At 41.6% G+C, this 15679-nt stretch overlaps 1 protein-coding gene across 1 annotated transcript in view; it reads right to left on the bottom strand.

The window, feature by feature from the left end:
• The window catches only part of LOC144937070 (mitogen-activated protein kinase kinase kinase kinase 5-like), a 77466-nt gene extending 63369 nt beyond the window's left edge, over positions 1–14097 (bottom strand). Inside the window, exon 1 of the mRNA XM_078864312.1 lies at positions 13770–14097. Within this exon, the coding sequence (XP_078720438.1) occupies positions 13770–13877 (108 nt within the window). The 5' untranslated portion in view covers positions 13878–14097. The remainder of the gene's footprint in view (positions 1–13769) is intronic.
• Positions 14098–15679: the final 1582 nt, after the last annotated feature.

The raw sequence follows: 15679 nt of genomic DNA, 5'->3' as shown, positions 1-15679 counted from the left end.
AACCAACATGGCCATCACGTACCTCCGATGAGCAGTTGGCTACGTATGGTGCGAAAAAACTTCTGCATACATATATATACAAACAAAGATCCCCTGTATAACCTTAACAGACTGTTGGGGCAAGTACTGCGAGCAGGCACCTATGAAGGCCGCACAGCACAGGAAGGGGACATACAAACGAAATTATCAAAACCCACATTTGCATAGCGGATATATTATACTAAATGTATCAGTCAATTTTTTCCCAGTGTCAAACACATTCGTGACAGATGAAACTTCCACCATATGTACGTGTTATTTTTATCTTCAAATCACGTGAAACAACGCAATGAAATTTGACTATTAGCCAAAAGACACTACATGCTAAACAGCACTAAATTACTGCAAACATCACCCCCCCATCACCCGAACTTATTTGTAAAATGCTTACTGGCTTCAGTAGCCAATGCTGACATCTGTTATCAATATTCCAGAGAACGAAACCCAGCCCACATTCTTACAATTCTCAATGTCCCACGACTGTTGCTTATTTTCTTTTTTTGGACCGAGCTCAACTTGATGGGGAAGATTTTGACTTAAAACTTTCGTGACTGCAGGAATTCATATTCTTTGGTTCTTTCGGTAAAATCACGTAGATAGAATTTTTTTAAATAAAAATAAAAACCACAACGTTTCAATCGCAACACAAGCAGTCGTCATCAGAAAAAGAGGGTTATAGCCTCTAAAGGCAAACTGATTATAAAGGTTTAAAATCGGCGTAGCCCAAGTGTCAGCAGCATGGGCGGGCAGATAATGTCAATGTAAGGGATGGTCAACGACGGCGCTGTTGGTGGGTTTCCACCAATTAAAGGGCTGCCAGGTAAAAATTAGCATGTTAATGTAAGATCACAGAGCCGTCACGTCGAGGTCGGCATGCGGAGGTGGCTGTGTTGGTGAGAAATGTAACCTGTTAATAGAAGAGCCGAGAATAACAAATAACATCGGAAGGTGGCAGGATGGGAACATCACAGCCAGTTATGACTTAAACTGGTTGATCACGTCCTTCCAATGATTGCTAAGTTTGTACCCATCCTCTCGGTTGAAATTGTGTCTGTATCTGTATATATGGATGGCTTCATGAACGAATCTTTGTTGATAGCCAGTGGGTTTGCAAAGTACTATAGTCTTAGAGAAATCAATTTCGTGTGAGCCTACCGCATTAAAACAATGATCATCCAAAGCCGAGGTATTGATCCTACCATGTTTCAGATCTGCCTTATGTTCACGAACACGGTCGGAGACATGTCACTTAGTTTTCCCAATGTAACTACTGCCGCAGACACAGCTTAGTTTGTAGACGCCAGGATATTGCATGTCAGGGATCTTGTCCTTCACAGATGGGATCAGATAACAAATTTTATGTACGTGTTAAATCGGACCTGGATCTTGTGTTTGTTCATGATTTTGGAAGTCTTTTTGGTTACCCCTGCTATGTATGGCAAGGTGATGGTTTTGATTAGATCCTCAGATGGCTCCTTCCTCACGGTTCGGGTGATGGCTTTGCGGATTGTGTAATCAGAATATCCATTCGCCTTGAGAGCTTGGTGTACGTGTTTAAGTTCACCGGTTAGGTGTTCATGGTCGGAGATACATTGAGCTCTATGGTGTAAAGTTTTGACGAGGGAATTCTTCTGGGATGGATGGTGGTGGGAATCAGGTTTTAGGTAGGCATCAGTATGGGTTGCGTTCCTGTAGACAGAATCACTCATTTAGCCATCTGGTCTCTTTTTGATTAGGACATCCAAGAAAGGTAGCTTGCCATCCTTTTCTACCTCCATGGTGAAAATTTGATGGCTGGGTGTATGGAATTTATGTGGTTGAGGGATTGGTTCAGAGCCGGTCGGCCATGTGGTCAGATGACAAATGTGTCATCCACATACCTTTTCCATAAGGACGGGTGTAGAGTGGATGCCTGGATGGCGTCTGTCTCAAATTTTTCCATTAAAACATTGCCTACAACCGGAGAAGGCTTCCACTGACCCCAAAAGCCTCAAAAGGTGACCAGTGGTCGCATTGACATTTATCGGTTACAGTTTGTCAAGACGTAAAAACAAAAGCGTTGGTTGGACGATTAGAGTTATTTTGAGTTTTAGCAGAATAACCTTGGCAGGTACAGTTTATCCTCTTTTTCCCTCTTTCAGTTTCTGCAGGAATTCCAAAAATAACAGCAGCCTTTAAATGCGATTTTTTTAAAAAGTTTAATTAAGCCAAGTCTGACAAAGTTACTTATTTACACAGACTACTAGATAAATAATTTATCGACTAAAGGAAGTTTATACTGTGTTGATAACTGTGAATTATTATTAGTGCTTAAGTTAAAGGTCAGATAGTATCCAACAATGTCGAGTAAAATTAGTCAAACATGACCTTTCTTGTAGATATTAGCTAAAGTAATCATTGATATCAACACCAGCAGCCATGACCCATCTACTGCTGGATGAAGGCATTCCAAAGCTGTCGCAATCTCTAGCGCTCCTGCCATCTAACAATCCCTCTTGCACCTACACACGGTGCATGTAACATGCCACGTGCACATTACATTGTTATATTATCAAGCTATGAAAGTATAAATAGCACTGAAATAAACTTAAGTAATAAAGTGATGTAAAGTCTTCACCAACAGCCGACATAAAGTATGCTTGGGCCTTGAGGATATTATGTCAGAACTGTGCTAAATTATACTTTGGTTCTAATGTGTAAACCCATAAGTATTCGTCTGCAATGACCAAACCAGGCACAGCCAAAATATTTTGCTTTCATTGCCGTTAAAATCTGCACCATGATGTAACCATATCACGCGCAGCGGACAAAAATACTTTGTAAATTCCGATATAGCCTTTTCGGTAAAATACTCTGTTTTTCTCGGTAAAGTCACGTAGGTTAAAAGAAAACAAATAAATTAAATCACGATATTTCGGAGGCAACACAAGCTTCCGTCTTCAAGTGAAACCGTCACAGCAAAATTGCTGTATTAAGTAAAAGATTGGTGGGTGGATTTGGAGGTAACTATATTACCAGCATCATCCATAAAGCATGATTATAGTCATTTAAGTAAGGTTGCTCAACGTTCACCTTTTCAGTTGACAAGTGACACGTTATTCAAGATCTCTCGATCTCCCTCGAATAACGTGGTCAGTTTCATTGTGTCGCACCATGAACGGCAGTGCGCGAAAAATTGTTGGGCTCATACAAAGCACGCTTAATGACAGATGACGCAATCCGAACCAGGGAGACCTCGGGACACGACATCTATCCTGTGGAGTTGCGTAAAGCATCTATCCTGCCGTGTTGAATGTAGTTTAGTCCCCTTTGCTTAGAAAGCAAAAAATGCCGGTACACGTGTTGTGCAAGAACCTCCACTGCAATTTCAACAATCAGCCCGAAACACATGCGTGCAAGCTCATTGTGTCCTCTTCCGATGAACTTAGCACAACCGACCGGCATGTTTGCACATTCAATACCCATGTACAGCCCTTTGTCAACCCATTGCTGGATGAGCGCCTTCCCATACCATGCAGGTCACGGGGGTTATTTGACGCCACTTCACCAAGCTTGTCCGGCAGCGCGCATTCGTGATGGCATAGGGCACAGAAGTGGGAGCACAAAAGTACAGTGCCGCAATGGCCATCGCGTAGGCCCTGCAAGCTTCTGACAAACTGTTTGCGCACGGTGGTCACCCATTCAAGCGCCATCCGCGCTCAACAACGCTTAGGCTTCAGAGTCACGATCATATGTGGCGCATTCCGAGGGGATTCCATCATTATAAGCATTCACAAACTTTGCAAAAAACGTCTCGGAGACGAGTGGAGGCACTGGTGACCACTCGGGCGGTACAGTATCACTGTCGTCCACTCTGACTCTCAAGAGGGCATTGGGGGTGCGCTGTTGCAGCCACTTTGTCTAATGAAGATCCACGAGTGGGAGTTGGTGAGACAAGTGTGGGGGAAAGGGGAGGGTAATGACTGTCCACACGTACATTGGCCACTTGCAATGGATTTTGTGCCAACGCAGGCAAGTAGTGTAGTTTACATTCGACAGCAAGCGAAGTATCACAACCAGAATCCTTACTCATACCGGAGGAATATCCGATGAGCTATGAAGCTATTTTTCACAGATGTCCACTAAGGGGCATGTCATAACGTTAAAACAACAAACAATACAAACACAAGTTGGGACTGCAAATTATAGGCAAGGTAAACAAATCATGATTTAAAGCTTTTGTGACTGCAGGGATTCATATTCTTGGTTCTTTCGGTAAAGTCACGTAGAAGGGAAATAATAAAATAATATAAATATAAAACAATACAAATTCTCACGATGTTTCAAATTTCAAATTTTCTTGCTGTGGATTTCACACCTGATGATGATTTCTTGTGTTGCAGTCGAAACGTCGTGAGAATTTTTATTGTTTTATATTTATATTATTTGACTATTTCCCTTCTACGTGACTTTACCGAAAGAACCAAGAATATGTAAACAAATCACTTTTAAAATATATACAAAACTAAAACAATATTTTACTAGGTGAGGCCCAGTAAGCCATTAGCTTCTTTTTCAGAAGGGACTTGGAAAACAGTGATAGGGCTTAACGACAAAAAAAGCTGCCCGATGAAGATATGCTGAACATCTTACGATTTGTTTAACACGTAGGCTTACGATCTCCATGTATGATGGTCTTATGCGGGTGAACCTTATTGATTTTTTTTCAGCCACCAAAAGCAAATGCGTTGCTGAAGATGAGACATTCCCCTGCAGTGTAAAGATTTCCATAGGACCACCTCGATTGTAATTGTCATCTAAACCTACAATTATATAGAAACCGACAGAAAACCCAAGACACACAAACACGGATAAAATGTCCCACTCTAGGATGGTTATTTATACGTCCAATCGGATAAAAGTATTTGGTTTTATATATTTTATCTCATTTTAACTCAATTTTATTTCATATTTTACTGTCACGTGAGCTAGGCAACTGCAGTAAGTCTGGTCCACAGTATATTTGATATAAATGGATGTTCCTGTACATTGTCAAGAGATGCATATAATACTAAGACTCTATAGACATCAAAATTATTTTTATTTGCCATTAAGTGTGAACATATAATGTGTAGAAAAATACTGGTACAGTATTATTTATATTAGTATATTCTAGGGCAAAACGTAGTCAAACTCGAGTCAATAAATACCCAACTAGACATTCCTTTCCTCTGCAGTTATATACCAACCACAACTTCCTAAAAAAGAATGTCAGAATTAAATATATAGATCATATTTAACTTTCCATTACCAAAAGGTTAATGATCTCAAACAATTGAAACAATTACACAACACTATGCACCTATGGATAAGGATATGAGATCACGTTGCTTGTAATTATTTAAAAACATAAGAAAGATAGACGGTGAACATGCATCAGATAAACTCCCTACTAAGACTAACACATGTTCATCGACAAGACACGTGCTGAGAGCAACGATAATTTAACGTTTTTACAAAACTAGTCGTGGATCTGCCGCCTAATGGGAACAACAAATTCAAAGACAACCACATTGGAGGTGGAGTGATCATTTCAGAGCATTGTATTCTGTTGTTGCGGATGGCAATATCTTCAGGAGCTGAAATCCACCGTCGATGTCTGCAAGCAACGCGAGAAGACCTCAGCAGAAAGTTCGTGTCGTTCTGCAATAATCATTATCCCATCGAAGGAGTGCAGACGAATGGTTCACGTTATGGACGTCGTTAATGGCAGGTCATGTGTACTTTAGATATAGAAGAGACTGCAGTAGAATATATCTGGAGATTACAATGCGAGTATTAGGTGGAATATTCTCGGTAGTAGACTGCGTGTGGTTGACGATAATGATGATGATGATATCTTTTCAGAAGTTCAAGGAAAGTCGGCCCAATTAGTTTTTCTTCGGTTTAATTTAGCGTAGATTCACTGCACTTGCTGCAGCAGTTATCGTTTATGAAGAGAAAAAACAAGTTATTCATCATAATGCACTTTTCCAGATTACAAGCAATCCATGCCAGACAGAACAGGCATGTCAAAGCAGCGCTTTCATAGTCTAATGCAATTAACAATTAACCAACTTGTAAGACTGTGGAGCATATAAACTTTATTTTATCAAATGACGATTACTTCATCAGAAACCTGCCTCGTCAGTTTAAAATAACGCCACACGTTTTTGGCGTATTACTCCTATTGTTAATAATATTCCTTGGAATATTACTTTCTAACACAGTCGTAATCTTGTGCTTACCAGGTCAGCTCAACTTCCTAATACTATTCTGAACTATACTTGATCCCTGCAAAATTAGGGCAGCTGCAAACCGATCTGACTCTCGTTATAGCTGCACATGGTGCAACGATAAGTGATAACTATCCCACAATGACAGTCGCACTTATCGGTCTGCACACTTTGCTGGGACACAGCTGGCTCTGAACTACATTAGCAGCTACGTGTTTCCATCAAATTGTGGAATCCTGTTTCATCTATGTACGTGTACATTCAACTTCTTTCGCACCGTACGTGGACAACCGTGCTCCTATTTAAATACCAAACAGCAGCGTTATCACCGATTTTGCCGGCGGAATCGGCATTACGCAAGTGCAAATGATTGTATACATTTTACAACATTCAACTGTTCATGTTATTTGGATATGCGTTGTTGTGGGATATTTTTTTGCGGCAAATGCAGTGGCCTACAGGAAATGATAGAATAAGTTGATAAAGGATCTTGAAAAAAAGGCCTTAAAATAAATAAGAGTACAGGAAAACCGAATTTTGGTACAAGAAGTCTGCAAAACAATTTCAGATATCTCTTGCGAGGGATTAAACTGGAAAAGACGTCGGAATTTGTACGTAGGCTCATTATTAAAGGTGAAACAAACACCAACATGATGAACAAAATATACCGGATAGGAGCAAACTGGAGTGCTTTTGAAAAACAAACTCTCATAAAAAGGAACATACTAATGGACCTCAAAGAGATAGTTTTGAATACGTGTAAATTAACCATTATAAGATTTGGTTTAGTAACATGGACATGGAACAAACACTAAAGCATGGACAGGACCATGCTTAGAGTTAAACTTAGAAATATAAAGAAGAGCACATGAATTATAGAACATATGCAAATTGTACATCATAGAAACAGTGGGAATTGGCAGAACATGTATCTTGAATTACACAAGAGGGCTTTGGCAGGACAAGTCGTGACTCGTGTTCGAGACTAAGGACAGAGTGGCAAAGGAGAGAATACGTCTGAGAGACATCGACCACAGAGACAGAATTAAGAAATCAGCTCGTGTGGATGGACCGTTGCATCGCAGGGCTGGTCGAGATGACAACCACTTGGGAAGGCCTTCATCCAGCAGAGGGTTTATCATGGCTGACGACAATTTAAAAACTTGAAACGGACTTGCATTTTATTGTTGTTTTATAATTCCAGAACTAAAAACTACAGTTCTACAACAAGAGTATATTTTAAATGCAGGGTGTTACCGCATGTAACAACTTTATAAAACAATATCCTTAAAGCTGGTCATAACTCTCTTAAATCCTTTTAAAAGTATCCTGTTTAAAGTGAGCCGATGCGTCTGCCGATTAAATCAACATATCACTTGCTGACATTTAGTCAGCCTGATACGTTGCGTAACCCTGAACATCTCCAGCAAAGGGCATTTAAACACAACTGAAATTGACTACGAGAATAAGGAACACGCAACAACAGTAATTACTACACAAAAGTCAGTAGTTTCTCGCGATAACAAGTTAGCGTGTTTGGAGATATTTTATTGGTGCTGCCTACTATAATCACTCTGCTCCCCCCCCTGTACAGTGCCATTGTCTTATTCAGAGCAGCTTCAAGGCAACCAGAGGTCAGGATGGCCCCAATGTTGACCTGCTATCAATCAGCCCGTGCGGGCAGTCGCAAAAGCGTTTGCGCGGCAACTAAAAATGCGAGCACGTCACTAAAGACAGAATGTTGCTCTGCATTCGATCGCAACATTCCAATAGTCTCAAACGCCATTGTGAACATAGCGGCAGTATTTGTGCCTCAGTTGTTATTCACTTGTGCTGTGTGTGTGGATGGTGGTGCAATATAGCCTCAGTAGAAGAGGCCACATTTTGCATGAATAATAGAAGGCATGCATGTGGGACGGAGTCAGGCTAAGTGCACAACGGAACCCGCAGCCTCAGTTAAGTTCCTTATCTCAGTTAGCATCAGTGGCAAACACCCAATAAACTCCCTTCACAAACTCCCACCAACCAATCGGCACGGCGTTATTGGGGATGCCGACATCCAACAGCAGATAGACAAAAGGCCATATGACATTTAATTTAACATTATTATCAAAAGTAAAAAACACCATGTGAAGGCAAAGAGACATCACCGTAATAAGGTAGGTGAAAGAAATAGCTCAGTTAAGCCAAACCCAAATCGGACAGTAAGGCTCTACCGTAGCGTAAAGGAGAGCACAGCGTTTCAGGAGAGTTTGTGTGCAAAATAAAATAATTTGCCATCTGTGGTACACCAAAAAACATTTGCATGTGTGAATCGATGTTATGCTTGTCTAACAATGCTGACATTATCAGAAAAAAACTATTAGTGAGAGACGCTTTTATTAAGTTGTATAGCAAACATTACAGAAATGTGCTGCACCCAACAAAACCACATGGAGGCTTTTATTCCCCCCACTCACCCAATCAGTATATTATTAAGCTCATTTATACACACAGTGCAACCCCATTTAGCTGAAAACTATTCGGCACACAAAGAGCCTCCTATCTGCTGTTCTGGGGGGGGAGGGCAGAGCATTACATTTTAGCAAGCGGCAAAATCTGGCCACAACCCCAGCAAAAGTCAAGAGCTTAACTCTTGCGAATAATTGTTAAACGCGATAGCTCATGGGTTGGATATTTAAAAAAACATACCAATTGGATTCAGACGACAAATTCTCAACATTTCCAGCCAGGCACAATTGAGAAAAGGTACTTCCCCGTGAGAAAAGACATTTTAAACTGACAAACCCACGCGTTGACCCCGAGACTTGCGGAAATAAAGCCCACCTGGAAACCAATTCACACACACACACTTCTTCTCTGCACTCGGGGAGAACCTATACCGACTGCCCTTCCGGCTGCTCACAACACACACAAGGTGGTGGTGGTGGCCCGATTTGCCGGAACTTGTGTTGTTCGAACGGGTCGCTTGATTTCAGAGTGGTGCCCGGGTTGAACAGTGTCAGAAGAGGTGGAACGGGAATACAGCGGTGCACGTAATGAGCCATAACACAACACAGTACAGTACTTCTATACAGTAGAGCGCACTGTAATGTTTGGCAGTATAGGACACATTTTTGTAAGACTGCTACTGCTAAAAATGTTTAGATTCGTGATTTTAAGGTCAACCTAGGCAACAATGCTTTGCCACACACAAGCAGAACAAGTTTACCAAGAGCAACGTGTAAAATCACTGCACTCAATCTCCCTGTATTTTCTTTAACGCTCGTACCAATTGCAACTGTAAACCTTTAAATAGTTCAGTTTGATATCACAAGAATGCTTAATTGTGAAGCCGTATCACACTTCCTCACAGTGTTGTTGACTGGAATTACAAACCCACAACTTCTGGAGTTGTTTGTGAACAACTCCTGAAAAGAATAATCACTTGCTTAATACCCGCCTAGGTAATCTGGCATACTAGTGTGCATGTTACAGGCCTGTGTAACATGCACACTAGAAAAGGCTACACATCTGAAAGTATGCTATGTGAGAGACATGACATCAAGTTGGGAGACAATAGGTGAATTTGATCATCCAGTTGGACCAAAGCTATTCGAATGAGCTAATGCACCTCAGCCATTCAACAACTATGGCATAATGTGCTTGGAGCTCAGTAAAACTTGGCGTTGTACAGTGCTCAAAGTAGCTGAAGGTAAAACAACCGAGGCCCCACACCCATTATTCAATCGGCAACACAAAACAGCATAACGCCTGGAGGGTAAATTGCAAACTAAGAGACACACATGCACAGTATAATACACACGCAACAAGTACATGGCAGTCTTTAGGGATTCTGAAAGTTTTGTTGACATGCTAAAAAGGACTCGAGAAAGAACACATCCAGAACGTTAACAACAACCACAACAACATAAGACGATGGGGTAGGTATCATGTAGAATACAAGCCCATGACAAAGAGGCTTATGAACATTCTTACTCCATTGTAGATTACACTCAAGTGAGCAAAGCCACGTTCTCTCCGAGGAATCACATCAATAACCTGAAATCCCTCCAGGATCTATCTCCTCGGCACAAACTCCACAAGTGACAATTTTTAAGAGCTGTGCAGACGGGCAAATGGCTTGCTCGAAGGCGACGTGGTGAATAAGCCCTCAGAGCTGGGCTTGTTTGTCCCATTGTTATCACTCTTTCCAAAACAGGAAACACATTTGTTCCTCATTAAAGTCGCTGACAAGGATTAATAAGGTGGCAATCAATTTCTACTTTTTTATTTTAATGATGTCCTCTATTTTACCACATTGAACAAGTCCTTTATTTAGCCAGGTAGGAACCAAATGAGATTGTATTCTGATGAACGACCTTCAGTAAACCAAGTGACGGTTCATTCAAACGACATCTTTGAATCGACAGCTCACTAATAAGGTCTTCAAAAGCCAACCTTCAGCCAGGAGTGCCTAGTTAATTAAGGAAACTTCTCACACGATGGGATTCATCACGGTGGATTTCCTGGAACGCGTCTTACTGTACGGTAACCCTATTACTAAATGTAGGCAGGCACCAGTAAAGCCATGTTACTAATTTTCCCGTGTGTAATCATCTTACCGTTATGCAGGATGCAGGGCTTGATAAGGCTTAATGCTTACTTTCATTTTTAAAAAGTCAAGACGTATCCTCCCCCCCCCCCAAAAAAAAATGAATGGGAAAAGACCATGTCAGCAATTCACTGCGGTTACTGGGAGTCCAGTGGAGACAAAACGTGCCACAAAGCCACACAAGGACAGTGCTATAATTTCAGAGACTAAATCAACAAAATACATGGTCGTTCAAAGAAAGGAAATGTAAGTACATTTCCTTTTGACACACAAAACATGGGATTGTGTTACGTTACTTGAAAAACTTCATATAATGAGTAAACAGATCATTACTTTAAAAAAAAAATCACCTTTCCAATAGTAGAGTACAGCACTTTGCTTTCCCGAGGTAAAATCATGAGTTGCACGAACGTAACTTTTAAAATACTGTATAGGGCTATTGCTACATCACTCCTAAAACCTTTATTAGACTATTTACCCATTAGAAAAAAAACCTAAGGGCTGTTTGACCTCCACTTTGCACAATGCTGAGATTGGCTTATGGTGAAATGAAATCAATGCCTATATAACGTGATGTAACTGGAATTTTCTGTGTGTTCCAATATCTGTTCGTGTCACATATCAGCCCCCACACAATCGGATTTTTGATGTTGTCCAGTACTTACATCCGCCAATGAAAATCACCAATGTAGTATCAACTCTTTTACAGGATGGAGTGGGTGGTAATGTAAATACAAATTGTTATGGTGGTGGTGGCGATTCTAAGGCGGTACACTGTACTCTGAACTCATCGACATGAATTTTATTCCTGGCCATGACTAAGATAAGTGGGGTGGGGGGTTAAATTTAAACCGGTCCTTGGACCTACCGCTTTCAAAACAACCACACTGAGAATGGCACACGGTGGGATTTCGTAAACAAACCCCCTATACATTTACACGGTGGATTGACAAGGGATCGTATATTCCATGGGTTGGGGGGGGGGCAACATGCCCTCTTTTGTGCCCTCAAATTTGGAGGCAGCTCTTTCGGATACCTCAAGTTCAAGCAGCCAACACCTGACCTTGAAGGTGTGTTTCTTACTCTACTTCTTACGGTGTCCTACACCGAGAGGTATCGGGTTTGAAACGTTGTCCTCATGCCAGCAATGGCAGCAAGTCTCACGCATTGTTGTCTCTTCCATATTTCCATCTTGCAGTGCTGCACAGTGGAGGTCAAACAGACCTTGGATTTCCCGATTTCCTTGTGGCCACGGACAAGTCGTCTCTGACTAACAAAGGTTTTAGAAGTGATGTAACATTCTGTGCAGGATTCGTTCATAATTCACGTTAGGTTCACGAAACCCAACACTCAGCAAGATCAAACCTCGGGAAAACCACAGCACTGTAATTGTACTTTTAGAACGGTGACTTTTAAAAAAAATTATACAATTACTTTACAACAGAAACAATGTCGTTACATGTGTAACAATCATGTTAATACTGTAGCTATGATTAGTGTTGTATTGGTTATAATAATTACATTGCAGTAGTTATGATTTAGGCTGTAATACATGTTGTGTAATACACTAGTGATAATAGTATAGGGATAATAGTAATATTGTAATGTAATCATAACAGTAATACTGCAGTTGCTAGGAAAGCTATACTGTATTGTTATAGAAAATATTTAGAATTATAATACATCAGTGAGAATAGTGCCCTGTAGATACGACAGTATAATACTATAGTGGTTGTCCTGTATATACTGTAGTGGTTATACTGCAGTTCTTTGAACAGTAAATGTCATCATAACACATTAGAGCTCTAAAACAGGTACATGTGCAGTGCTTGTAACAGCCACCCTGGGATTATCCTCAACGTGCCGATAAATATCATAGGAGCATTCGACTGCAAGTTATAACAGTAGTGCCTGTTAAAGATCAGCAATTACACTGCAGTTATTATAACACGCACTTTGGCTACCATACCGATATCACACAGTCGTTACAATAGTAACTACTGTAACTATAACGCCTCAAAGGATATAAGAAGTTATAGTGGAATGGCGAATCACATTGCAGTACAGAACTTACAAGTAACACCGCCGCAGTTACAATAGCAACTATAATACCGTATAACAATGTACTGTAGAGGAGTTATAACGTAAGTATTGTATAGATGTAACATTGTTTGTATCGTGAGTAACTGCAGTGCTCTTAACTAGTCGTATTGGATTGTTTACAGGATATACATGCATTGTTATTATTCGCAAATGTCTTCATTTTTTATACACTTGTTCACCACTGCCAATGGGTCACCACCACCCAATAATTTCTGTTCAACTTCTAATGATTGTATCGTTCGAAGCACCCAAGCAAGTGACACTTGGGTTCACAACAATCACAACAGCTGCGGTAAAGACAAAGCAGCTACGACACTTAACTTGAACAACGATATCACATTTTGATTTAAAGCTTTCTTGACTGCACGGATTCATATTCTTGGTTCTTTCGGTAAAGTCACGTAGAAGAGAAACAATAAAATAATTAAAATAATACAAAATATTGTTGCCCTTCTACGTGACTTTACCGAAAGAACCAAGAATATACAACGATATCAAAGTGACTAACGACACAGTAAGCGCTCCCCTGTAGTTGTAACAGGAGCGCCGTTCACGGCTGAGTTACTGAGTAGAAAAGTCGCAAGGCAGCAGCGATGACACCGGTGACCACAACCATTGTAACAACAACACTTGTGGAGATCAACTTGTGTTCAACTTCATTTCGCACATCGGGAGGACGTGAGGACACCACGAACAGCACCAGCAAGCCGCAATGTGCGTGTACAGCGGGGCAAATCCGAAGAGCTCCGAAGCGCTTTGTCGCCCATGGCGGTACGCACCTTGTACACGTCCCCGTAGGTGCCGCTGCCAACTCTCTGAATGAGCTCGAAGTCATCGTGCGGATTCTTCTTCGATATTTCCAAACTCCCAGACACTTTGGACGTCATATTTTTTATTAAAAAAAAATTACAGATCTTTTCTCTCTCGCTCGCTCACTCAAAACAACACGAACGCTTCGTAGTCCCGTGCGTTGTTGCTTGTCATGTGCTCGCTGCCGCTTGTTCGATAGCTTTCGTAGCGGCTCCGAGAGAGAAAATAACAAAAAAACTCCGCCGCACGTCCCCAGCCGAGCGTCGAGCGCCACCAACTTTGTTAAAGTGCGCCTGACGTCACTTCCGTCCCCCGGGGAGAGGGGGGGGCAACGGGGGCGTGGTCACCCAGCGTCACGTGCTATGTGGTCATTTGCATATTCCGGGTTTATTTATTTTTTTCGCGGGGCTGGGTGGGGAGGGGCTGGGTGGGGAGGGTGGGGAGGAGCTGGGTGGGGGGTGGGAGGGGTGGGGCTGGGTGGGGAGGGAGGGGCTGGGTGGGGAGGAAGGGGCTGGGAGGGGGGTGGGAGGGGTGGGGCTTGGTGGGGAGGGGCTAGTCACCCCGTGGTGCCCTTATAAAACTCAACGTTTAACCTACTCACGCCGGCTTGTGCCCGCCCTGACAGTCGGGCATATTCGCGGAATACACCACGCCGCCGTTGACCCTGCAGGCCATTGACCGAGCAACCCAACGTTCCTACCAGCTCCCTCCGCAGGGATGTGTTACTCACTCTGTCTATTGTTGTATCCTAAAATCTTGTAACTCAATTTTAACCCACTCCCCAATGTGGTATCGACTGCAAACTTGATATACTTATGTCGTACTGATGACAATACTATATTCCATCATTTAAAACAAATTAAACATTATTTTTAATGTTATGTTTCGGCTTGGGTCTAATTGTCCACGGTTAACTCACGTTGGCTGTAATTGTTACGTTGTGGCAAGCTTGGGGCCACTCCTTGAGTCGTGGAGTTCTGCCATTACGAGTACATTTCATTAAAGCGTGTTTTAAATAATTTTTTGAAAAAATATTACTTATTTATGGCTAAGCCTCCTACGTATCAAACTGTAATGCTCTTTTCTCACAGATGTGTACAAGACGTTACAACAAAGAGCGATACAAAACAAAAGTCCACTGAGCTCATTAGCTTCCTTTTTCAGAAGCGACCTGGCCACAAATGAAAGCTCAACAGCGGCTTCTCGGTCCTGTTAAGGCCCCAGTGTTAAGGCAATTGTATTGAATGAATGTTGATGGATTAAGCCGATACGATAGTAATGATAATGACAAGAAAACACTCAACACGTTCATCGCAATAACAGCGGCCTTAGGGGCCGTCCATAAATGACGTCACGCGATTTTGGACGATTTTTGACCCCCCCCCCCCCTTCGTCACACGACGTCACAAAAAGTCAGACCCCCCTCAAATATGACGTCACAAAGCTCTGCCCCCCCAAAAAAAACATGCTTCAAATCGCTTTAAACTATTGTCATTGTAGTGCGTATTTAATGTGCCGCTGCACTCTGATGTTGTAGGAGAAAACATTTATTAAAAAATCTATGTAATTAAGTGGAACGTGTTGTCTATATTTATTTCAAGTTGCGCATTTTGATGTGACGTCACATTTCTCACCCCCCCCCCCGTCACACAAATGTCTGACCCCCACCCCCCTATAGCTGCGTGACGTCATTTATGGACGGCCCCTTAACAATGAACAAATATATGCAACAGCACAAATAACGCTAAAAATCAACATCCGTCAAAAACACTGTGGCCTTCAATTGACAAAAAATATATATAATAGGCGACGTTTCGGGCAATGTACATTCTCCATAACACATACATGAATGCTTTACATATATCATGCACGTAAATAA

This window comes from Lampetra fluviatilis, chromosome 18 (genome assembly GCF_964198595.1).
Source record: "Lampetra fluviatilis chromosome 18, kcLamFluv1.1, whole genome shotgun sequence".
Classification (NCBI taxonomy): domain Eukaryota; kingdom Metazoa; phylum Chordata; class Hyperoartia; order Petromyzontiformes; family Petromyzontidae; genus Lampetra; species Lampetra fluviatilis.
This window is presented reverse-complemented; position numbering and strand designations above follow the sequence as displayed.